Genomic DNA, 23,360 nt, shown 5'->3' with positions numbered 1-23,360 from the left:
CACAGTGATCGACAACAGCGATGAGTGAACAACTCTACATTTTACCTCCTCTGATGTTCCCACAAACAATGTTCAACATCGACTCTCCTCGTTCACGTATCATATCATCAGGCTCCTAGGTTATACTCGATTCGAATTCGCTACCAAGTCTGCTAACACGACAGCGCCCGTCTTATCGCTTTAGTTGACCTCGCCCAATTCCTCACGCCCGTCAGCAAAGACCTTGTTAAAGTCACCCTCGGTCCAACGAATATCCGGATTGAGACCGGCAAACTTCCAGACGCCATTGATCTTCTTGTAATAATGGGTGTTGTGACTGTGGGCGTGGCCCGTGACAGCAACCTTGGTGCAGCTCGAGTCGGTATAGACCTGGTGAGGCACGCGGAGCTGGTGGTAGCCGATAATCTCGGTGTCCGACACCTTCTCCCACTTGCTGATGCCGCTCATAAAGTGCTGCGTCCGCAAAAGGGGGTTGCCAATCACCTTCTTATCTGACACCATCTTGATGAACTCCTCAGCCGGCATGGCCTCCCAGAGCTTATTAAGGAACGAACGGTAGTCGATCTAAGCCCGGGTAAACATCAGCTAAAGTCACTTGGAGGGGATCTCTCATCTTACCCTCAGGGTCGGAGCGATGCACTTCCTCAGCCGGTCAAAGTCCTTGGTGTCATAGCTGTCCGCCCACTCGAAGCATGCCTCGGTACAGCCGAGGTACTCTGTCCTTCTTTTCAGCAAACATTATGGGGCTTGGGGGACAAGAACGTACTAACCCTCAAAGGTGATACGTTTCTCGGGGTTTGCTGCGTTGGCCATGGTTGACGGTGATATTGATCAGGCTTTAGAGAGGAGCCAGAAACGAAAAGGGGTCAGAACAAGTCCCAAGAGATGGGCATGAAGGCCTTATCACTCGTTGTAGTCTGTCTCCCTTGCAGTTCGCAGCACCTCGTCCAAGCTCGTCTCACTCCAAGGCTACACAGTCTTCCAAGGCTTCGGAGGACCGCATGTAATGCCCCCATTCCGGAGTCCGAGACGTGCATGGTGGGGATGTGCGGCCATGTCCCGCAGCCCACCGTTCCCGGTACCTGTATCTGGTTCGCTTTGGGAAACGCAAGGGGTGTTGGTATGGGGGCTTCCGATGCACATGTAGCCTCTCGGCTCTTTAGACGTCCCATGCTTTCCCGCAGTCCAGGATGGCTGGGTTTCCTCAGCCAAAAGAATAATGTTTTCTTCCAACAAAGAATATTACTCAAACAAGACCGTGCTACCCCATTATGGGTGAGACACGCTGGATGTAATGTGTAGTTTCAACAGCAGGACCGTCGGCGCCAGAATTTTGGTCTGCGTACAAGTATACCAGGCCTTGGTCCAAACAGCCAACAGGGCGCAAGACGCTTCTGTTGACTGCATACTGACGCTGCACGACTTCGTGCCATCAAGCGTAGCCCAGGCACAGGTCACAGGTTTAAATGTTACAGAGATCATGGAATATGCATGGTACAGTTGGTCTCGTGGCAGCTACCGGCATGTTGTTACGTTGGTCAGCCATTGTGCAGCCACTCAGCATAGACCATCAGGTCCGGCATGGCTTTGACCAGTGATGGTCGTTCTGCCGCGACTTTTTCCCAGTGGCGTTGCCAAAGCTGATGTCGCTCCAGTTGCTCCAGTCCGATTCATCGCCGTCGTCAAAGTCAGTGTCCTCGCCTCTAGTAAAGACAGCTTCTTGTCCGTCGCTGTCGTCGATGACGATCGGTTCTTCCTCGGTACCTCCCAAAGGTTCGATTCCTTCCCTGGCCATACGGCGAGTTTGAACACGTAGGCCAGATACCTTTGATTTCCTGCTTGCCTCAGCTAGCAATCTTCTGTCAACGACGGTTAACTTTCTGGTTCGTTTTGTCTTGTTGTGTCGCGCGGTCTTTGCATTGGTAGCTGCAGTTTCGAGTGTTTCCTCCTTCTGTTGTCTCTTGTGCAATTCGCTCCTTTCCTGAGCTGTTCTTGTGTCGCTTCCATCGTTTCCGGCCTTTCGCTTGAGCCCAGTACTCTTCGCCGACCGTCCACCCCACAGTCTCGCAACCTCATTAAGCTTGCTGAAGACCTGTATTCTGGCTTTTTCGCGATTCGTGCCCTGTCTCAGTAGCTGTTCATACTCCGTATGCTGGTGCCGGATATGTGCTCGCACCGCCAGCTTCACCTTGTCATCTAGCCGTACCGTCCCGCTTCTTCCCACTCTCCTGCTACGCTTCTTGAGCGCATGGCTCACAATCTTGGCAATGGACTCTTTGGGTGCGTTGGGGAACAGCCTCTTTAGTGCCTCTTCAAAGTCGCCTTCAATAGCTGCATCTCGCTTCTGTACAGCCTCTGCACGTTTCGCAGCTGTAGCCTGGTTCAAGTCTTGGACGGCCTTGAAGATGGAGGCAGGACAGCGAAGGCCGGTCGGTTTCCGACGTTTGTCAACCACCACGTAAACGGTCTGGCCGGCCGAATATGTCTCCTGGCGACAATTTTTAGTGATGTATACGTCTCCCTTGGGAACGAAGACGTATCCCGATGGCATGGGATCGTGAACTCGCACTTCTGGCTCGTCTTTGTCGCCTGCCATGGTGAGACGCGTCGGTGCTCTGGTGACTATATTGGTTTGCGTCAAGGTGACTTGGGACTGAGGGAGATTGGGAATTAAAATTTCAAATTGAGACTGGGGAAAAAGTGAAGAGGGGAAGCAGGTGAAAGAAATAACAGTGGTACTTGCAGGCTGCTTTCCGCCCTTCGAGTGTTCCGCGACTCGATGACCTTTTTGCTGAGTTGCCTGATGTTTTCTCGCGAAAGTGGGTTTCCTGGTGTGCGAATGAACGAGTCTTCAACAACAATAACAGGAACAAAAGATGGAAACTGAACTGTCCCGCGTTTGAGAGGACCCATCAACGTGTAGCAGCTGGCTGGGCTTTGTTTGCTTTGTTTGATTTTGTTGACTTCGTTTGATTTCCACTTTCCAACGGTAACTTACGATTTCAGGGGTTTGCACCTTCCTCCACTGACTGTTATGTGCACGGTCCACATAGGGGAATCCAAGAAGGTCATTGATCTTTTTTTTTTTTTTTGGGGGGGGGGGGGGGGGGGTTTCTTTTCATCTCCTTTCCAACCATATTCACGAAGCCGCATATATAATCGTCATCATTATCATCGACTCACTGAAAAGTACCTCCCGACAAGCGGCCGACATGGCGCCATTCCGTCACATCGATCATCTTTCATTACGGATACACGGAACCAACCAGGACATGGTGTACACTGAATCAGTGGCTGCACAAGAGACAGAAACAAAGATATTCCCATCGTCTAGTTGACAGTGAAATAAATCAGCGATGGACCCCAACAACGAACGTTACTTTCAAGCTGTTATTCCTGCAACTCCCCATCATTCTTGGCAATTTCCGGGTACAGGCCCCTTAACCTGCTTTTCAACACGTTATATTCCTTCAAAAATTCCTCTGAATGAACCGGCATGGGCTCGCCTCCCGTTTCCTTCACGTAACCGTTTACCCATTCCGCGAGATCTCTGACATAGGCGATCTCATGCCCAGGTGTTACCAAGGAATGGAAGAAACGTCCTCGCCCCTTTTCCTCCACACGCTTCTCATATTCTCTTCGCATGTCTTCTTGCGTCGGCAGTTTTGCCCTACCAGCGAACACCCTCGCCAACGCCTGGGCCTGGAAGTCGAAAAGTGAAAAGGTCGCGACGTGGTAGGGAACGCCAATGAACGCCAGCGTCGGGTCGTTGATGTAAAAGATATCCTTATGGAGGTTATGCGTCATAATGCCATCCGATGTCACAACCAGCTCGTCGTCAGGATCGGCATCAACAGCCGTGTCGGAGTGCAACTGCGGGAGAAAGGGGTAGGACACAATGTATCCAGTGGCTAATACTACTTGATGAATATCTTGTAGGATTGTTCCGTCTGTGAGAACAACAGACCCGGGTATCGGCTGATTATTCCCGAGTGTCGGCTCTTCCCCTTCAATCTTTGCCTCTAGAGGGACAAACTTCTCCACTGACGCTACTCGGACGGCGTTTGGAGGCAGTACACTCGCCGGAAGGTCAAACCGTCCGTTGCGAGTGCTCTGGTACGTTTTGTGAGACACCTCGCCGAGTTCTTTACAGACGTCTGTAGCGGACACGCCGGCTCCGATCACGAGCACGTTCTGGTTCCGGTACTTCTCAGGATTCCGGTACCTCTTGGAGTGAATAACTCTATCGGGAAAAGAGTCCTTCCACCCTTTTAAGCCTTCGATTTGCGGAATACGCGGCATATTGTAATGCCCCGAAGCGACGACAACCAGATCAAAATCCCTGACTTTCTCTGTGAACTGAGCGCTAGGGATCCCGTCTTCAATTTCCAGCGCTAGGGTAGTGATCCTCCATTTTGAACCGTCGCTTGTCTTTCTGACATCCTCAACTCGAGTGTTGAACTCCGTCACTGCATCCAATCCGGATCTTTTGGCTAGAGATCGGATGTATTGGAGAGCAGCGGAATGGCTGACCGATGCCGGACTCCCCTCGGGCCAATTCCCTAACGTAGTTCCCATCAGTGGTGTTGGGACATTGGTCTTTAGACCGACATAACATGGGCTCGGTGGCGCGAATCGTACTTCAAGATTCAAAAATTTCGCGTCCCCGCCGTCAAAAACGGCACCTGGGGGGATGTGCTGCTGATCTCCGATGGACGGTGGACGGTAAATATACGGGGGATCTTCCGGTGGGCGTTCGTCGAACTTCCATACACCGCCGGCGCCGTTGGACCGTTCAAAGACGGTCACGGAGAGTCCATATTTGAGAAGATGAGCAGCAGCACAGACTCCACTGATGCCTGAGCCTATCACCGCCACCGACTGGTGCTCCCCAAATCGAGATTCTGCATTTGATGTTGAACCGGATTGGAAGTCGGTATCCACGATGAGAGGCATAGCTTGGGGTATTTGACTTTCAAGATGGGTCGGTCCGTCGGTCTTTAGGGGTAGATGGGGAACAAAAGCATGAGGGAATCCCGCTGTTGCGGCGGACATGATATTGATGTTAAAGGCAAGACGATGTGATGGCCAACAGGGAGAATGACGCCAAGTCGTAGACTGCTTCATTGCATGAGGACATTAGGTATCTACGCGACAACCCCCGAAGTGTTTATTGTCATTATATCTTCTTAACATCATCGAGGTATCCTGCGGCCGAATGTGTTCCTCCGCGCCGTCAAGTCGTCTCATTCAGTAAGGATTGACAGAGCACGCCATCTTTGATCTGATTGCGTATCAGTAGGCGACAGATGGTTATCACAAATAAAAGCCGACATTGGTACATCTGACTAGTGACCCCCGCACAACGACAATCTTACACCATATCCCCTTGGATGACGAGATGCCATTTCAGCTGCACGTTAATTAACATTACAAACAGCCTCACTCGTTGACAAAAGGTCAACACCAAGACGACCAGAATTCTCGCGTACAGTCCAGTACTGGTTTGTTTGTTAGCTCAAAACCTCGGGTTAACTTTCTTATGCGTTTGAATATCCAACAAATATGTGATCTATCCTTGGAAACGGTGTTCAGTAGGCCACATCAAATTTTGTCAATGCCTTTATGATCCGTACTCAGCCATTTTGGCTTTTCCTTGTAAGCTTTGGGACTATTCGGGATAGATTTCATACAAACCAGCATCGGAATGTACCTCTACCTAACTACGCAAGGGAGGTATTCTGGAGCAACTACCTCTAGACGTCTTCAGTTCGTCTAGCACGCCCAATTTTTGAAGCTTAGAGGTACACGGCAACATCCCGTTATCAGCGCCTAACTATCATCGGTTCAAGTTCTTTAGTCTTGTTCATGCGTTACAGGAAACTTGAGGTGCCATCGGGATAGTAACATATTCATTTCTACCTGTATATACACACACACAAAGTCTCTTACTATCAGCCGCTTCAAGCATTTGGCTCTTCCGCAAGCAGCTTTCTTGCTCGTTCCCTGTGATGTAAAAACCTAACCAAGACCGCAGTAAGTATCATTGCCACGGCAATAAAAATAGAGGTCATATACCCCTTGTGGTACACCGGCGCCTCCACTTGCTGCCAAATCAGCAAGGGCAGCCACGCCTGAAAGACATAGGCCATCTCGTTCATGGTGCCCGTCACCAGCGCTCTTTCCTCGTTGTCGTCGCCGCAGATTTCATGCGCCCAAGCAAACGTCAGTCCACTGATACCGCCGCCGAAGCCCGCCAGAAAAAAGCAGGCCCATTTCCATCCGTCGGGAATGTTCCAGGCTGCTAGACTGGAGTAGATCACAATGTTCACCAGACCCGAAAAGACAATGGGTGGCCATCTAGCACCGCGGAACACAGTATCAGACGTCCAGGCGTAGATGAGCGTCGTGATCACAGTGATGGCGGCCGTGATTGTCGGATAAGTGTTCACTTCGGTGATAGGGTGTCCCTTCGACTTGAGCCACAGCTGGAAAGCTGGCTGGCCGGAGGCTCCGTTACCATTGTTGAAGAAGATGTAAAGTGCAGTGAGGAGGTAGATGTGCCAGCTGGAGAATATCTTTTTGAACTTGGCCTTGGTGTATGGCGCTCTAGGAGCACGACCTTCGAGACGCATACGCTCCTTGGCCAACGTAATCTCGTCCGCAGAGAAGTACCACGCTTTGGTGATCTCGGGCACGTCTGGCATGAGGAAGAAGCCTGAGATGGCGATGGGCAGGGAGATGACTGTGTCAATGATGAACAGCCACTGCCAGCCTTTGAATCCTCCGACGCCGGCTAGTTTCTTGTGGACTGCCGCCATAAGATACCCGGAGAACATGGTGCCAATGGCGCCACTGGCATGGAAGACGCAAGATCGCTTGGCCAGTTCGTCTTTGCGGTACCATGAGCCGATAATGTATTGCATGCCCGGGTAGAATACACTTTCGGCGAGACCGATGAAGAAACGCAAGACGTAGACTTGAGTTGTGGTCTTGCATTTGGCGAGCAAAATGGTCAGAATAGCCCATACAACTTCGCAAGCCGGGATCCAGATAGACGGCCGGATACGAGTCAACAAGATGTTGCTATGAGATGATTAGCATTGGGAGTAAGCGGAGAAAACGTCATCGGGGGAATCAATACTCACCTTGGAATCTCGCCAATGACATATCCAACCGTCCAGCAAGTCTGCATATAGTTCAACTCATTGCCAAACAGCTTCAAATCTTCCTTCATTCCGGACACGAAGGCATTTGTGATGTTGACTTGGTCAAGATACTTGATGAAGTATCCGAGGGAGGCCAGAGTCAGAATCACCGCGTCAAGCTTGAAGAGGAAGCGCCTTTCTTGGGGAGACTTGTCCAATGTATCCCAGACGTAAGAACGCCAACTTCTCTTGGGTTGTTCTTGCACCAGTTCTGTTGTTTGTGAGTCTGAGGTGTACTCGTGACGGGAGCTTTTGAGGGAACTAGATGGGGCCCGAAGATCGCCCTCGGTAACGACGCCAGGATCTGTGCTTTTCGACATGATGTTCAAACGACAATGCTGGTGTTGTCATAAAACCGACGAGTACGACTCCAAGGGACTTGATCGTTTGGGGTTCTTTTGTGTCCATATCGACAATAATGAGTGGCAGCCATCGCCATTGAGTCTAAGAAAGACGCCATGAGCTCCAATGTCGCCATGGCCGGTCCATCACATACTCTGCGTGGGGGTGAAGTCAAGTCTAGACACAAATTTGATTCCTGTATTGCTTGACCTACGAATATTTTTAATGGTCGACCCAACGATGCTGGGAGTGGTACAGGCCAATACAAGTTTGCTAGCTAGCTTGGTACTCTTCGTATACGAGATAATATCCGTCCCGAATTGTCCTAAACCTCACAAGGATAAATAGAGTGGCTGAGAACGGATCGAAAAGGCATTTACAAGCTTCCATATTAGGTTCTGAACTTCGGAAATACATATTCGAGGTAAAACACCCTTTCATAGGTATGAAGATAAACGAATGTCTTGAGCTAACAACCAAGCCTGTGTTGGGCTGTAATTGTTGGTGGTGCAATAGTTCAAGTGCAGCAAAGCACACAATCCACCCCAGCGGATGGCGCAAGATGACATAAAAAGAGGGCACCAACCATCTGGGCATAACAAACATCCCAAACGCTTCTTATCACCTATGCAGTAAATCCCCTGATTGGATATCAGTCCATGCCCTTTTGTTCGTTGCAACACACGGTAATGTCGCTTCCCCAACTGGTGTACCTGAGGCTTCAAAAAGACATCACTCTGGAGGTAACCCCTCACAGCAACCGCGGCCGTGGCTCCAATCCCGCAATTACACAGACAGATTTGACCATAGATAAGGACAAATGTCAGAATTGTAATCAAGTTGCTGTGCTTGATCATCATACGTCTAGCGGGGCGATACTCGTTCCGGTTCAACAACCACAATGGATGACTTCTGGAAGAAAAGTTACCTATACGGTGGCTAATGGAATGACTCTGGACTCTTGAACTTCTCGAGACATATAAACGTGCACTATATCCACAAAGCGAAGAGGGAAAAAGAACTGTACCTCAAAACAAAGTCGACACTTGACTTGCCAAGGCACTTACACTTACCATTTGTCACAATATATATCAAGATACAACATTTACCAACTATATTCACAACATGGCGCCCGCACCAATTCTTGATTCCATCGTTGACACGATTGAGCCCAGGAAGGAGACCCTCCCTCTTCCGGAACCAGCACGTCAACGTCTCCTCAAAGCTGGAATCGACCTGTCCAAGGGTTATCCATACCGCCCATCTGTGCCTCTTTACCTTCAAGACGTTTACAAGATTCGCGACGAGGAGCGACTTTACCAGGACGCAGGTGCTCGAGCTGACAAATCAAAGAAGAACCTCTTCTCAGCAGCAACCAAGGTGACCGACTTGACCACACACATCGGGACCGAGATCGAGGGTCTTCAGCTCAAGGACCTCACCCCCCAGCAGCGCGATGAGTTAGCCCTTCTTATTGCCGAGCGGAGCGTCGTCTTCTTCCGTAACCAGGACCTCACTCCCCAGCAACAAAAGGAGCTGGGTGAGTGGTTCGGCGAGGTCGAAGTTCATCCTCAGACTCCCCAAGTCCCTGGTGTCCCCGGCGTGACCGTTATTTGGCCAGACCTCTTCACCCTGGAGAGACCGGCCGACTTCCGTCGTCCTGGCGGTGCCTCAAACTGGCACAGCGATCTCGTTCATGAACGGCAACCGGCGGGTATCACCCACCTGCACAATGATACGGTACCTCCTACCGGCGGAGACACGCTTTGGGCGTCTGGTTACAGCGCTTATGAGAAGCTTTCGCCTGAATTTCGCAAGATCATCGATGGCAAGTATGCCGTGTACCGCTCTGCACACCCATATCTCGATCGGCAGGACCCCAATGCAGGACCCAAGTACATCGAGCGCACGCATCCGCTTGTGCGAGTTCATCCGGCCACTGGGTGGAAAGCATTGTGGGTGAATCGATCAATGACGGTGCGAATCGTGGGGCTCGATAAGGCTGAGAGCGATGTGATTCTGAATTACTTGTATGATGTCTACGAGAAGAACGTCGACATACAAGTGCGCTTCAAGTGGACACCGGGGACGAGTGCGTTGTGGGACAATAGGTCAGTAATTTCTTGATAGTGTTCATGAGGTATGGTAACTTACCACGAGTAAAACGTCCCAGAGTTACCATTCACAACGCCAGCTGGGACTATGGTGGCAGGCACCCCCGTCACGGAACCCGAGTGACGTCTTTGGCTGAGGTCCCTTACTACGATCCAAACGCCCCAACACGGCGCCAAGCGCTGGGGCTGCTGGATGATCAAGAAAGGAGTGACTTGGGAGTGACTGAGTAAGTAGGTTGGAGTCATCAGAGAGTACTTGGAAAGTCCATATTCAGAGCTCAATGTGAATGTGTTTCTCCCTGAAAAAGAGCAGACTTAGACCTCCCCTTTCAATCCTCTGGTAATTGAGTTGTGGTATTGGAATGTGAATGATGTACATTCTCTTCAACATAACAACCTAACCTCAACCAGGCTATCCATCCTCATTCGTGGCTTCCCTACCATGTCGGTGATCTTGAGCCTGCCATCGGCGCTCGCAAACAGCTCCTTCCACTGGTCGGTAGATCTTTCTTTAGCGTTGAACATCGATAGCATAGTCAAATCAAGTGCCCTGATCACTGCGTCCTGCGCCTTTGGCACCGAATTTGGCTCTGGCAAAACAATATCGCAGTTGACGATCCTACTTTCCGGCCCCATAGATTCGGCAATCGGTTTCAAGATTCGCTTGCAGTACAAGTCAGACCAATTGTGAAGAATGTTCCTCATGAAGTAAACGGCGGCTCCTCTGGCTGGCTCTGGTTGGGGGTCAAAGAAATTATGCGACACGAACTCGACTCTATCCTTGACTCCCTTACTCTCCATCAATTCCTCGGCCGCGCCTCTCAGATCTTCAAAGTCCTGCACCTGAAACCGCAAATGAGGATGTGCCTGCGCAATAGCAGCAGAGATATGTCCGATGCCACCGCCAACATCAACGACGAGCGCTCTGTTCGGTAGTGTCTCCCAGGGGTAGGCTCGCGCAATGCTTTCCGCCGAGTCGGCGGAGCTACCACCGGAAAAGGCGTCAACAAATTGTCCAAATTGGACCATGTTTTCCGGGTGTCTCTCTTTGTACCCGAAGAAGGCGTCTCCGAATGCCAGCGAGAAAGCTGTGTCCTGTGGCTCAGGGGAGTCGGGGTACCGCTTGACCATGTCGACGAGCTTGGATACGGCAGGGAGCATCTCGGCATGGCGAAACCAGATGCAGGCGCGCATCTTCTCGTCAGTAGCGAGTGGCTTGGACCAGGCTGAATGGGCGACCAGACCTGGTTCAGGTTCGGTGAAGTAGAAGTTTGCTATGGCCATACGCAGAAAGCGTGGAAGAAGAGCTTCGCTTAAGCCGGTCTTGGAGGCAAGGTGATGGAAAGTGATGGTTCCTTGGAGCGGGACGTTCTGTGGAATCTCGAAATGACACAGGACTTGCATTGCGCCGAGGAGATAGATCTCGTTGAACAGAAGTGCTTTGTAGTTTCAACTGGCCCGACGGCGAGGGCGTGGAGGGATCTAGTGGCTTCAATGAGAGCAGTGCGTGCCCGTGAGACTTCTTCATTGTCATCGCAAATTGGCTGCCGGGGGCCATCGGCGGAAAAAGATGGCCATGGTAGTCGCCTGGATTCGATGTGCGAAGATAGGAGAGTCGCACTGGACGAGATCTCATCTGCGAGCGCGGTGAGAAGTGAAGCAGAGGTGTCGGCCGGGATGTCAGACGTTGCGACCATTGTATTGAGATTCTACTAATGGAGAGTTGAAAGTTATCTGATGAACGTGCTGGAGATGTCTAGGTATTAACATGCTGGCTTCTTGAGAATGGAATTAGTACGCGTGTACAGAGAGTGACGAGAACAAGATCGTGTGACTTGTACAGCAGTTGGAAGAACAGTAACCTGCAAGCAAATGTATGGCTTAGTTGTGATGTACTTGGTGGAAGAGGATGGCCTGGCAATGGCAGCCTATTTGTTGACATGTTCACATGGTGCGTTGGCTTGAGATGGAGGGAGTCGGTTGGTGACGCTGCCTAGGTAGGTAGGTACCTAACCATACAGCAGCAATGTGCCTCCCGAGTAAATGCAGCCCGCTCTAGCAGGTCATTTTGCACGCGTGCATTTACTGGGTCCTTGCATTTAACAGTTAGTCTTCTTCTTATACCAAAAAAACACAGATACACAAATCTCTGGCAATAAATGGTTCGCTACATTTACACTAATAGGGACTAGCATTTACAGGGCGCATTGCTGTACACGTGCCCGTACTATATTACGTACCTATCTAGAGGTAGATTACAATGGATAGCGGGGGCTCGTGAGTCCCGCGGGCTGTAGGGCTGTTAGCGCCTTCTCCAGGTTTCGGGTGGGCCTTTGCCCCTGGGTATGTACACTACACTAGGAGACTAGAGGTACCTAGCTGGACGGGCATCTAGCATCTTCCCCGCCGTCGGGCGCAGCCTTTTCACAATTGCTTGATTTCACTTCTTGACGCTTTTCTTCCTTGCCGTCCCTCTGCTTTAGTTTTTGACATGGCGGCCCGACCTCGAGAGTTGCGACATCTACCAAGCGCACTTCACCAATGGCAGGATCCTGCCCCACCGAGGCTTGGCCTCTACTTTGGCTTGATTCCAGTGTCTCAATCTGATACAAGACAATATGGTAATTATGTGGCGGTGAGATGAGAGGAAGAAATTAGTTGTCTCAGCTCCTACGCGTCTATACTGTAAGTCCAAGGGCCATGCATTGCGAGATTGTCGAAACATTTAGGACCGTCACTAATGTTCTGTCCTCTCATCGGCAGTTCCGAGACAGCAGCGAGCTCGGTGTACGTATGTATGCTATTACATGCCGACCACCACGCGTCGTGTCCGTAATCACTAACTCCACGAGTAACATTACACTAACACAATCGTACATCTCGTGGTACAGAATGACGTTTTATTACAACTAATCTACACGACCCATCCGTTGCTCAATCAGCGTTCTTCCCCTATAGGGCGATATTCGGGAATCCACACTCAGGCATACTGCCAGGCACCAACAGTACCGGACGGGAGAGGGTTGATCTTGAGGTTGACAGGAGTGCAGGCGGTCAAGCTAGCCGCGTTCGTCTCGTTTCTTCCCACCAGGTTCCACGCGGTGCCGCCACCGCCAGAGGCCTGAGGAGGGCAAGCTACCCAGCCCCAGCCATTACCGTTCAGATTGACGAAGCCACCACCCTCGTACGCACCGAAGCCCTGGGTTAGGCTGCCCGCAGGAATGTAGGCCGAGTGAGCTTGGGTGTAGTGCATGTTCCAGTCCGGTCCAAGATAGGCTTGCTGTCCGCCGGGAACCATGGTGTCCATGGAGAGGCCACCGTTGCCGGCGAAAAAAGCCGTGATGTTGCCAGGAGGACACGCGGCACCAACCACCTCGACGGGGCAGTAGGTGCTAGTGTTGCCTGCAAGGCTCAAGTGCAGACCGCTGGCAGTCACGGGCTTGCCGTCGATGGGCAAAGTCGGGTTCGACACGCTGAGGGTGAAGGGTGTCCCAGTGTGAGCGGGCAGCAAGCTCAGGACGTTGTTCTCGCACTTGTACATGAACTTGCTATAGCACGCTCCGTTGCAGAAGGAGAGCGGCTCGCCAGCCGTGATGGGGCAGAGGAACTGATCGCTCCAGCAGACGTACTATCACCTACGTGTTAGTCATATGGCTTCCTCCGGCAGCACCCGTGTCTCGACATCCCAGACATACCTGAGCAGGATCGTACTGTGACTGTCCACAGCTACTCAAGGCGTTTACGGCGCTGTCGCCGAAAGCAAGAAGAGCCGCGCTGAGGAGAGTGAGTTTCATCATGGGTAAGATCGATGAGTGAGATTCTGATGATGATTTCGGTTATACCACCATCGGACACAAAGCAGAGGGCAGCGACCCGACATTTATATCACTAGGCGGTTCACCTGTCTTGCTGGTGTCACTACAGGATCATCAAGATCCTCATCTAGCACCTCAGCCGAGGGCCCATCTTCGCAGCAGCGTACCCAATGGGTAAAGTCTTTTGGTGGAATGTCTCGTATCGTATTCCGTGGCACCGCTTGGCTGATAGACTAACGTTGGTAGCAGCGATCTCAGGTAACCTTTCCGAGGCCTTGGTCAGCCTCTTTTCTCCATAACCAAGCGCATGATTGGACCACCCAGCACATGTTTCTCCGCGCTGACATCGATCAGCATCGGCCCATGTGGTTAATGTCGTGGTTGTGCAGTTCTCCATCCCGAACAGGCCGATTCTGCACGATTCCACTGGAGGCCCCTGCAGGGTCAACCATCCCAGCTTATCCGATCATCAGTGACCCCAATAAATGGGAAATCCGGTTATGGTCGCCAGTGGCGACAGATACAGTCTGTTAGTGCGGTTCTTGCAACGGAGGTCTGCAAAGTTCACAGAAAAACGGCTGGATAACACCAGTAACAACTAAAAGTTGAATAAAGTAGGTATATACGCGTCCAAGAGTATCTAGTTAATACGAGCTCCTTCTATTGAATTTGGTGGAATGGAGGTTGAGTTACGTAGAGTGCGTGTTGAAAACCCGCGCTGACTAACGCCCGGCACCAGGGGTCAACTGTACAGTGCCGCCGTTATGCAAGCCGGCCGCCATTGATGGAACCTGAGTAATCCAAGCACCAATCTTTACACCACAGTACCTCACTACACTAGTCGAGTCCTCGTATTCACCAGAGTCATGTGGTCGGCTGAAGCGCTAGTGTGGTGTAGAGAGCATGGGAATAGCCTGGGGGATGATCAAGCTTCATGATAAGGCCGAATTTCCCTCAGCTTTTCAATCCGGCACCGCACTTCCGTACGCCTAGACAATTATTTCTACGTATTGTCGTCATGGATAGGCAATCGTCGGAGTTACCCATTCTTCACATTTCACGCTGGTAGACAGAAACCATCAGCCCATTGTAACGTTGATACTGTCATATAGAATGAGGTCAAGAAGTCATGACTCGCACTACGTCAGAAAGCATACCTCAGCTTGGAGGTGGGGACGTAACAAGCTTCCTCTCCGTGAAGGCCCTAACCCCGGCCATGCCATCGAACAGACCATAGCCACTGCTTCCACCAGTCCCTTTTGGGGCAGAGTTGCCTCGACATACACGGCAGGCCCGTTGATCTGACAAGCACACCTGCCCGAACTGCCTCACAATATCCAATGCTCTGATAAATTCCCTCAAGCAAACGCTTGCACAAAGCAAAAACTCACTATCGTGGGTCAGCGCAACTGCTTCCTCATCGAGTTCGAATCCGAAGAGGATCATGACGAAAACCAAACGACTCCGATTCCTTCTTCATGGGGCCTCAGAATGATCTTGTTGGGACCCGTGATTTTAAGGTCACCCGCAAGCAGCTTCGTGCCGCCGCCATGAACCGCTGACTTGACCAGGTCAATGACACGTCTTGCTGGTGCCGGCTTTAAAGGCTGAACTCAAATGGCTTCAACAGGATTGTGTTCCCGCAAATGACAGAACGGGCCACCGCTTTTGCTGTGGAAATCACCCATTGATACTTATCAGCGCTTGAAAAATATAACAAGCTCGGGGCAAGCTCCGCATTATTTAGGTACTGGGGCGTTCCAAGGAGCTATTCCAAACACGACACCGACCAGCCGTCTCTCATGAACGCCGTCGTCCAAGGCCGATCCGTCTGGATGATTTCGTCTCGTATCTGAGCGGCCTGAGCGGCAATTTCCCTCAGTGTCCCGGCGATGGAGTGAATGTTAATCTTAACCCGTCAACCTGGCGCCGAGGTCTACTGGGACATTATCTCACTGCTATACTAGTAGTGTAAGTACAACTCGAGTATGTCGGCAGTCTCCAGAAGACCGTCGTTTAGCGGTAGGACCTGTCTTCGACCGTGACCGGTATGCCTCGTAGGCAGTTTTGATGGCAAGACTGTAGTCATCGACAGAGGCTGATGCGCAAATGTATATGTGCTGACCCGTCATCGGGTTGTTGACAGGGAAGGTGGCACCGTCCGCGCTCGGTTGGGACAGTCCATTGATGTACTATGTATAGCAGCTGTAGTTGTTCCATGAAGTGGACAGGCCAGGGCTAGGTATGTTCATGAGTCTCGGTCGTCTGTAAATTTGACTCACGTTGCTTGCTCTTTTAACAACTCAGTCAGTAACTGTCTAATCGAGTTGTCTTTAACTTGCAAACACGACGAATCCAGCTGGGAAATCCTGTACCACGACAAGGGTAAAGCGCTTAAGGCTTGAGTGTCGAACAGGGCCAAATGCTTCATATAAGTATCTGCCTGCAAGAAGAGCTCCCAGCGTAGCACTTGTGACGCCGTCTAAATAACTTCTTCGGCTTTAAAAGTATTGCCCCCCACAAACTTTTCGAGGTCAGTACGTACATCCATGAGAACTTACGCAGAAAGACAAGGTCATGAGCTGGGAGCGATAAGCTTCCCAATGATGCCGAACTCAGAACAGGTAGCACGCTGTTCTACACAGCGTATATCAATACAATGTGAGACCAGCTGACCAGGGACAGTGGTAGGTAAGATCTCAGCTACCTGACTGACGACCTTGAACGGAGAGCTACACATCTACACCTGCTTCTTTCCTCGACGCCTCTTCCGCGCCCTTTTCAACTGCCCGATACGGAGCTGTTGCACCCACGATCCTGCAATAATCGTGGATGGCCTGTGCCAGTAGTAGGAGCCCAGTGGCCAACACCACAGGGACCGCAATTTTCCAGCTACAGTTTCGAGATTAGTAGAGAAGTGACTAACAGAGGCATGTAGGGTTACTCACAAGTAGTCAATCGAGTGATTTGGCCCGGGAAAGTGTTGAAAGTTTTGACCAAAGTAGCCGGTAAGGAACGTCAGGGGAAGGAAGATGATGGTGACTATCGTAAGTTGCTTCATCGACTCATTTTGGTTTGCCGATATCGTGTTGAAGATGAGATCAATCATGCCCTCAGCCGAGCCCTTCAGCTGGGTCAATGTATCAGTGATCAAGAGGCAGTGATCAAGAACATCTCCAAGATAGATGTAAGTTGTCGGTGTGATGATGACGCCATGACTCGGGTCTTGAATATTTCTGGTTGCTGCTTCTTGTGACATATTCGTTTTGTGGTCGCGAAGCGCGTTTATGAGAGTAATCACTGGGTTTATAAAGCTCAGCATCTTGTTCATCTCAGTGACGAGAATGTAAAGGCTCTTGGTGTGCTTGATATTGGGCTTGGTAAGCACGTCGAGCTCGAGATCGCCAATAACTTCAGTATAGCACGTGGTCACTGGCATCGCTAGGTCGATGATGGCGTCAATGATAGCCTGGCCAACCATTGAAGCGTCGCAAGACTGCCGGATGATGGTATCCTTGGTTTGGAGACGGCGGATGATGGGAGCCTCGACGTCTTGAGCCGAACACTCGAAGAAGCTGATAATAGTGTTATCTTGAGTAACGAACATAGCTACCTGTTCGCAGGCAACGGCAAGATCCCTAGACATTAAGGCTGAGTGTTGTTCCATGTAATGAGTGCGTGGCTCATCCCATCTCGAGTGGTATGTCTGTAGTGTCCGAAGCCCGTGAAGATTTAGATTGCGGAGGGAGCTTGGTGAGGAGCCGGTCTGGCCGCGAGGACTAGCTGGTAGATTGGGATTCCCTCTCCCGAGCTTCCGGTCCAGGGAAACATTTCTTGCGCGGGTGTAATATTCTTTCAGGCGGCTATGAAGGTTAGGACCGCCATCGCCACCCAACCCACCATTTCTCCCACTGTTGTTCGCTTTATCGCAATCAACGTATTTTGATTCGCTTTCTTGGGCATCTAAGTTCTGTATGCGAACAAGTTTCTGGAGAGTCAAGACAATGAAAACATGAGTTGGGAACCTAAGTTCTTCGTCAGATCCTGACCGAGTTGATGAAGGGTCCGCACGCATATACGCACCATTCAGCTTTGGTTCTGTTTCGCGTGTTCAAAAGATCTTCGATAGCAAGTCGATGCAGGTTCTTGTGCCGACCCAGTAGCTGGATGACATCCCAGCTCAGACCATTGACGCTGATCCAGCGGCATTTGACCCATTCCGGCTGGGGCAGGCTTATAAATGAAGCGAGCGTTTCGTTATTGTGCCTATATGTCGCAAGGCGACCGTGTGAGAAGTCGACCACGGTAATATCACATGGTACACTAAGAGTAGGCATCGAGGCATGTCCTCCATCAGCCTTCCTCGGATCCAGCCCTGGTTCTGCGCCAGCTACAAAGAATCATAATTAGCATGCGACTTGGGAAGCCGGGTGTAGGATATCAGCGTACGGTGCCAGCCAGGCCCACCAACATCAAAATCCTGGAAGTCGTCAACGGTCTTGAAAATACCAGAGCGAACAGTCGAACGACGGAGGACGTTGGGAAGATCCGCGGTAGATACGGTGGACGGAATGTCCATGCGGACCGGGTTAGTGCCCATTGGGTTGTCAAATGGATAGTATACGTGAGGCCTCGACCATCGGTCGTCACTTAATCTACCACCCTCCCCATCTCCAACCGCTCCTTCCAGGGTCATGGACGGTGCTGGCCGTGCTCCCAGTGCAGCGAAGTCACGGGCGTTGTGATATTTTCCCACATTCGGGATTGCCTCGTCGTTTTCAGCAACAAAATCGCGACTGTGACTGCGACCGTGACCGGCGTAGTTTTGCACCCCGAGGTTATCAACATGACTGGGCGACCTGGATCCCATTGTGCTCCGATAATTTTCAAGAGACAAATCCTCCTATCGCGTTTTTGACCGGAACGATATCGGGTTCAGGGTAGCTGACATGCCGCTGATGGAGAGTAACCCACGGCTCGCGAGGAGGGGATGCAAGGAGAGACAAATAAACAGGGGAGTAACTTGGGGAAGAAGATGATACTTGTAATAGAGAGCTCGAGTTCCTTGCATAGGCGAGACCTATTGAACCCAACGATGCAGTGATCTACTTGATATCCTTTTTTTATCGTGTCTCGAACCAAGGTTTGTTACTCGTAGTTGTATAGGTCTAGTTGTTGCATTGGATCCTAGGAAGTGGCAGATCATCCAACGTCGCGTGGGTTTTTCTTGGCAGTTAGCTCACGAACAAACAATCCAAGCCTTGGAAGCGAAGGGCATAGTCAATAAATATTATACAAATCATAAATATCAGAGCAACCGGTATACACAGCGAGACGAAAAGGACAGGTGGAAGATGTACTAAAAATGCTATAAGGAGAAGGAACAAAAAGACCAAATAGGAAAAGATTATGGGGCCACCCGGGGATTGAACCCGGGACCTCTCGCAAGAATGCTCAGGATTGAACCCTAAGCGAGAATCATACCACTAGACCAGCGGCCCTGATTGGTTATTGAGATTGTGCTTTGTAGAAAACCCCTATACTCCAATGAAGTAATTCTCTCCTCGTCGGGGCAGCTGTAATCGCACCTTATTCCACTCCACAAACTTCCATCCATATACTCATCTCAATATTTACAGGTCTAAACTAGGCATTATTTCTTGTTCCTAAGCTTTGCTATGGGCGGTGGACTAGGTTGTCCCTAGACACACTACTATTTGTTGCAATTTTGCCCAATTATACTCGAAGCTTTCATCACTTCACAGCCTGTGACCAAGTTCACTCCAGTCATCTACAACTGAAGACCAAGGTAATGCAGCTAACGCAGTGTCGGTCAACAGAGTCCAGTAGCAGGCAATAAGCAAAGACCGGGGCGCGTGCAAAAAGATACACAAATCGAATCATCGAAGCCGTGGCCGATTTGAATATAAAAAACCCGCCATAAGTACGCGAACATCGATCGGGTAGATTAGGTACTCTCCAGCTGAGAATTCACGTCTCTAACACAACTACCTCTACGCATCTTCTCCCATGCCTCGAGTCTGGACTTTCGCTCATGGAACATCTTTCAACACTTTCATTCTTATTCTCCCCTACTCCGGCTTTTGACCGTACACCACCTTCCACCTTACATATCCGTGTATGCTCATATCTTTCAATTCTCTGCGCGCATAAGCAGCAAATACCGCGATCTGCTCCTGTGTCCATCCCAATACATTTGCGAACATGTACTGCATGACACCTTCAACATCAGACAAGATCGCCGCGTAGTAATAGAGACCAATTTCCTTTTGCTTCGGGTCCTTTGGCCAGGGCGAGGTAGGCATCTATAACACCCAAATTAGCGTTCAACTTCCGCGTGCCAGTGCAACTGCTATTAGGCACAGTGCTAAGGGGCTTATTTTACCGACAAGCCTGTTGGGCCCCGCAGTCATGGATGGGGATCAAATATGACCATACCTTGAAATTCTTTACTTCGACGTTTATAAAGCCGGCATCCCTCATCGCCTTCTCCATCAGGCCATTGTCAGCCATCGCCATGATCTTCCCGATTTTCTTGCCCGCCGCATCGAACAATTTACCCCACTGGCCCCATGCAGACTCGGGGAGAACACTGCCATCGTCAGACTTGATCATTGTCGAAAGATCAGAATGCTCGAGCCAGCCGCCAGGCTTGCAGCACCGGTACGCCTTTTTGTAGACTTCTGTCAAATCTCCAAAAGCCCCGTTCAAAAACTGCATATGGATGAAATCGAAATGGTTTTCCCTGAAAGTCCACTCTTTGGTAGCGTCATTGATTTCGAACTGGAGATTGGGGGGAACCCAGCTAGGCTGGACAGGCGAAATGTCGGTACCGATTACATTGCAGTTGTTGTATTTGTCCGCAAAGTCGATAGCCCATATTCCTGAGCCTGTGCCGATATCAACTACATTCCTAAGGTTGCTCTCTACGAGCGGTGCCTGATGTAGTTTGCCACCAAGCATGAGATCGCAGGCGTGGTAGATAATATCGAGGGCTTCGATGTGTTTGGAATCGTTAGGACCCCAGTATTCCCCGTCGGTTACGGAGTCGCTGTGGTAAGTCCGGCCATTGATAGTACGGTAGTTCAGGATGCTTGAAGAAATCGAAGCAGTTGAACTGTCGATATCGCTTCCCAAGGCTGAGTCTGTATCCTCATTTTTGCCGGGCCTCGGAAGGCCTTGCTGAAGCCAATGTTCGCCAGAAAGGACACCAGTCGGTTCGGTTGCCGAAGCTTCGGCGGCAGATGTCGGCAACTTTGCCCTTCCAGCAGAAGATGCTGCCCTAGGAGATGCGAGGCCAGGGGTTGATATCTTCGCTTTAGTTACGCTTGGAGTTTCAAGTGCCGGCGACTGGGGCTTCCTCTCCACGGGAGTACTCATGGCTGGAAGCTATTATCTCCCAAGTCCAGTGGTTGTAGGTACGTGTTAGATCGAACAAGAGGAAAAAAGATACCTGGAATGTCAGGCAAGGACGCGAGGACGTGGTTGCTTGAAAACTAACTCTTACGCGGCCGGGAATGCTCAAACGAAACAGAGTCCCGTCCCAACCACGCCAACCAGGTGCTTCGGTGCCCTTAAGCCTATCTAGGAATCGGTTACGCTAATGTTACTAAGGGCGTGTTCGAGTCGCCCGGAAATGAGTCCGGAAATAGGCTTTCAGAAGAGCTTCTTACGTGGAATGGTATAACCCATTTGGAACGGAATTTTGGCGGTAAATTCCAACGTTTAACAAGAGTTTACTTGCCCGCACCCCCCAAAAACTTACACGCACCCACCCCCACCCAGAAAAATGGGACGGTTCAACTAATGATACCTAACATTGAAAACCCTGTTTTTACCCGCAAATTTTCGTCTTTTCAATGCACGTAACATCGCTGTACTGTGGTCATTTCTTTTCCCCTTTTTTTACACGGCCAGTTGCACGCAGTCACACCAGCACTTTACACGCAGTCGCGCCAGCACTCTATACTGACACTCCACAACAACCAGCTCTTTACATTACTGTAGTAATTACAAATTACCTCTTAACGTACGTAAAGTAGTTAGATTTAATTAATTTCTTAATTAATCGATAGTACTAAATGCTTTTTCACTTTAACTACCATACCCTTAAAGCGCGCTCGTCGCAACTTAACTTTTACTTTCAATTCTAACGCCTCCTTCAACCCTAATACTATATAAACTATATTAGTAAATAACCCTTTCTTTCAGTCGAGCCTGTTGATAATTATAATAGATTGTTCGCCTACTTTATCAACGTTTATTATTGCTATTACTTAAGTATCTTGACCTAGTATAATCATACGCTTAAAAACTGGAATATAAAGACAATAATTCCATTATTAAGGTTATACTCTATTATAATTACGTAAAGTATTGCCCTTAGCTGGTTGATAATGAGAATTTAAAGAAGTAATTTATATTGCGAAAGAAAGCGCGCTACTATCCCTTTAAAATTGTATTTTAAATTAAAAAAAAGTATAAGGTAAATATAGTTACACAGGCTATAAATCGTAAGGGGACAGCAGAGCAATACGCGGGTGCTAGCCATTGTGTATATATTAAGGTTCTACGAAGAAAGAAACAAGAAAACGCTACCCTCTAGGTAGCTGGAGTGCTAGAATTTAAATGGCCGTGCGTTCCGGTATCTTATAGCCTGAGGCTGCTAGAGAATACTTTAAAAGATTGGAGCGCTACTAGGCCGCAGTCCGAATCGATTAGAGCAATTTTAATACGGACTACCGTCTTAGTATTTAAATTTAGCTAATTAGAGTTAAATACCCTATTGGGTACTAATTTTATAATATTAGCTCCCTCCTTCTCCCTCCAACTATAAATAGCGCGCTACAATCAATATTTATAAGTAACCCTCCCCGCACCCTACGCTTTCCTACTAGCACCCTCTCAACCCAAATGTCAGCTGTTATGTAAAATATAGAGTTTTGGTTGTAAATTTCTATATTTTTGATATCTAGTAACATCTATAGCTGGGTCGAGATTTATCTGTATATACGTCCCTATAACTCAAATTTCGTGATATTTCTATAGTATTAGATATTAATCTATTTCTACCTTATTTACAATCTAAATATTGACATCTGACAGCTCAGAAAGCTCGTTAGATAAGCTAGTTGAAGATATCTCAACGGCTTCCTCCTTTTTCGTTTTATCCCGCCGCTGTACCTCCCGTACTTTTTCTACCTAGTATCAAGTTAGTTTATTATCCTTATCCTTATTTTTATCCTTATTATTATTAATTGCTTTAATATAATTACGTACCTCGTTTTTGAAGCGTGCTTCAACTATGCAGAGGAGGTGGATGACTTTCACAGTCTGGAGGTTAGGGACCCACATCTACCGGAGCGGCCTATTAAAGAACGGTTCGTCTACAGTCAGGTCTTCGTACAATAGTTTCCTATACTCTCATTGGCTCAATGCGTGGCACGGCCCTATAACTGGTCAGGGCGTTTTGACCCGCTACGTTCTTATTGGTCAACTCGTGGATAGTATCGATGACAGTCCGCGCTAGAATACACTGGGTCCTTCCGTTTCTAAAATCCTTTACCAAATCTTTCGATATCGCTTATCGATAAGGTTAAAAATCGTTATCCTTTTTACTATTACTAAAGCAATGAAGTAATGAAGTAATGAAGTAATGAAGTAATGAAGCAATGAAGAAATGAAGAAATGAAGAAATGAAGAAAAGAAATGAAGAAATGAAGAAATGAAGAAATGAAGAAATGAAGAAATGAAGAAATGAAGAAATGAAGAAATGAAGAAATGAAGAAATGAAGAAATGAAGAAATGAAGAAATGAAGAAATGAAGAAATAAAGAAATGAAGAAATGAAGAAATAAAGTA

The 23,360-nt window shown here is 49.3% G+C and overlaps 10 protein-coding genes and 1 non-coding gene across 11 annotated transcripts; 2 read left to right on the top strand and 9 right to left on the bottom strand.

Annotated features, from left to right (window-relative positions):
• Positions 1-13: 13 nt before the first annotated feature.
• Positions 14-1,191, bottom strand: B0T23DRAFT_104881 (scytalone dehydratase). Its single transcript, XM_062831757.1, has 3 exons — positions 771-1,191; positions 619-716; positions 14-564 (listed from the first exon to the last, which is right to left on the bottom strand). Exons 1-3 carry the CDS (start codon positions 811-813, stop codon positions 181-183), a joined length of 525 nt encoding a protein of 174 aa, XP_062693728.1. The 5' UTR covers positions 814-1,191; the 3' UTR covers positions 14-180.
• B0T23DRAFT_104889 (uncharacterized protein) lies at positions 733-1,436 on the top strand. Its single transcript, XM_062831758.1, has one exon. The coding sequence runs from the start codon at positions 886-888 to the stop codon at positions 1,300-1,302; it is 417 nt and encodes a 138-aa protein (XP_062693727.1). The 5' UTR covers positions 733-885; the 3' UTR covers positions 1,303-1,436.
• B0T23DRAFT_104911 (uncharacterized protein) lies at positions 1,437-3,028 on the bottom strand. The gene is made up of 2 exons (XM_062831759.1): positions 2,999-3,028; positions 1,437-2,935 (listed from the first exon to the last, which is right to left on the bottom strand). The coding sequence occupies exon 2, from the start codon at positions 2,594-2,596 to the stop codon at positions 1,571-1,573; it is 1,026 nt and encodes a 341-aa protein (XP_062693726.1). The 5' UTR covers positions 2,597-2,935; positions 2,999-3,028; the 3' UTR covers positions 1,437-1,570.
• Positions 3,029-3,110: 82 nt separating this feature from the next.
• B0T23DRAFT_376235 (FAD/NAD(P)-binding domain-containing protein) lies at positions 3,111-5,620 on the bottom strand. The gene has a single exon (XM_062836942.1). It carries the CDS (start codon positions 5,125-5,127, stop codon positions 3,391-3,393), a length of 1,737 nt encoding a protein of 578 aa, XP_062693725.1. The 5' UTR covers positions 5,128-5,620; the 3' UTR covers positions 3,111-3,390.
• Positions 5,621-5,889: 269 nt separating this feature from the next.
• Positions 5,890-7,794, bottom strand: B0T23DRAFT_104868 (major facilitator superfamily domain-containing protein). The gene is made up of 2 exons (XM_062831756.1): positions 7,149-7,794; positions 5,890-7,086 (listed from the first exon to the last, which is right to left on the bottom strand). The coding sequence occupies exons 1-2, from the start codon at positions 7,526-7,528 to the stop codon at positions 5,964-5,966; spliced, it is 1,503 nt and encodes a 500-aa protein (XP_062693724.1). The 5' UTR covers positions 7,529-7,794; the 3' UTR covers positions 5,890-5,963.
• Positions 7,795-8,595: 801 nt separating this feature from the next.
• On the top strand, positions 8,596-9,862 carry B0T23DRAFT_104844 (uncharacterized protein). The gene has a single exon (XM_062831755.1). The coding sequence runs from the start codon at positions 8,676-8,678 to the stop codon at positions 9,675-9,677; it is 1,002 nt and encodes a 333-aa protein (XP_062693723.1). The 5' UTR covers positions 8,596-8,675; the 3' UTR covers positions 9,678-9,862.
• A 186-nt stretch (positions 9,863-10,048) lies between these two features.
• B0T23DRAFT_403292 (S-adenosyl-L-methionine-dependent methyltransferase) lies at positions 10,049-11,361 on the bottom strand (the record flags this gene model as incomplete). Its single annotated transcript, XM_062838769.1, has 2 exons — positions 10,049-11,086; positions 11,119-11,361. 2 exons carry the CDS (start codon positions 11,359-11,361, stop codon positions 10,049-10,051), a joined length of 1,281 nt encoding a protein of 426 aa, XP_062693722.1.
• Positions 11,362-12,644: 1,283 nt separating this feature from the next.
• B0T23DRAFT_313059 (carbohydrate binding-domain-containing protein) lies at positions 12,645-13,461 on the bottom strand (the record flags this gene model as incomplete). Its single annotated transcript, XM_062834723.1, has 2 exons — positions 12,645-13,292; positions 13,360-13,461. The coding sequence occupies 2 exons, from the start codon at positions 13,459-13,461 to the stop codon at positions 12,645-12,647; spliced, it is 750 nt and encodes a 249-aa protein (XP_062693721.1).
• Positions 13,462-15,442: 1,981 nt separating this feature from the next.
• On the bottom strand, positions 15,443-18,349 carry B0T23DRAFT_403290 (uncharacterized protein; the record flags this gene model as incomplete). The annotated part of the gene is made up of 6 exons (XM_062838768.1): positions 15,443-15,558; positions 15,605-15,671; positions 16,293-16,371; positions 16,428-17,054; positions 17,563-17,869; positions 17,929-18,349. The coding sequence occupies 6 exons, from the start codon at positions 18,347-18,349 to the stop codon at positions 15,443-15,445; spliced, it is 1,617 nt and encodes a 538-aa protein (XP_062693720.1).
• Positions 18,350-18,890: 541 nt separating this feature from the next.
• On the bottom strand, positions 18,891-18,980 carry B0T23DRAFT_t125. Its single transcript has one exon. It is a non-coding gene; the product is annotated as a tRNA-Pro (tRNA).
• Positions 18,981-19,374: 394 nt separating this feature from the next.
• Positions 19,375-21,316, bottom strand: B0T23DRAFT_376206 (S-adenosyl-L-methionine-dependent methyltransferase). Its single transcript, XM_062836941.1, has 2 exons — positions 19,939-21,316; positions 19,375-19,805 (listed from the first exon to the last, which is right to left on the bottom strand). The coding sequence occupies exons 1-2, from the start codon at positions 20,878-20,880 to the stop codon at positions 19,572-19,574; spliced, it is 1,176 nt and encodes a 391-aa protein (XP_062693719.1). The 5' UTR covers positions 20,881-21,316; the 3' UTR covers positions 19,375-19,571.
• Positions 21,317-23,360: the final 2,044 nt, after the last annotated feature.

The sequence above is a fragment of the Neurospora hispaniola genome, assembly GCF_033458365.1.
Source record: "Neurospora hispaniola strain FGSC 10403 chromosome Unknown B0T23scaffold_3, whole genome shotgun sequence".
NCBI lineage: Eukaryota > Fungi > Ascomycota > Sordariomycetes > Sordariales > Sordariaceae > Neurospora > Neurospora hispaniola.
Note: the sequence above shows the minus strand (reverse complement) of the source record. Positions and strands in the feature narration are given on the sequence as shown.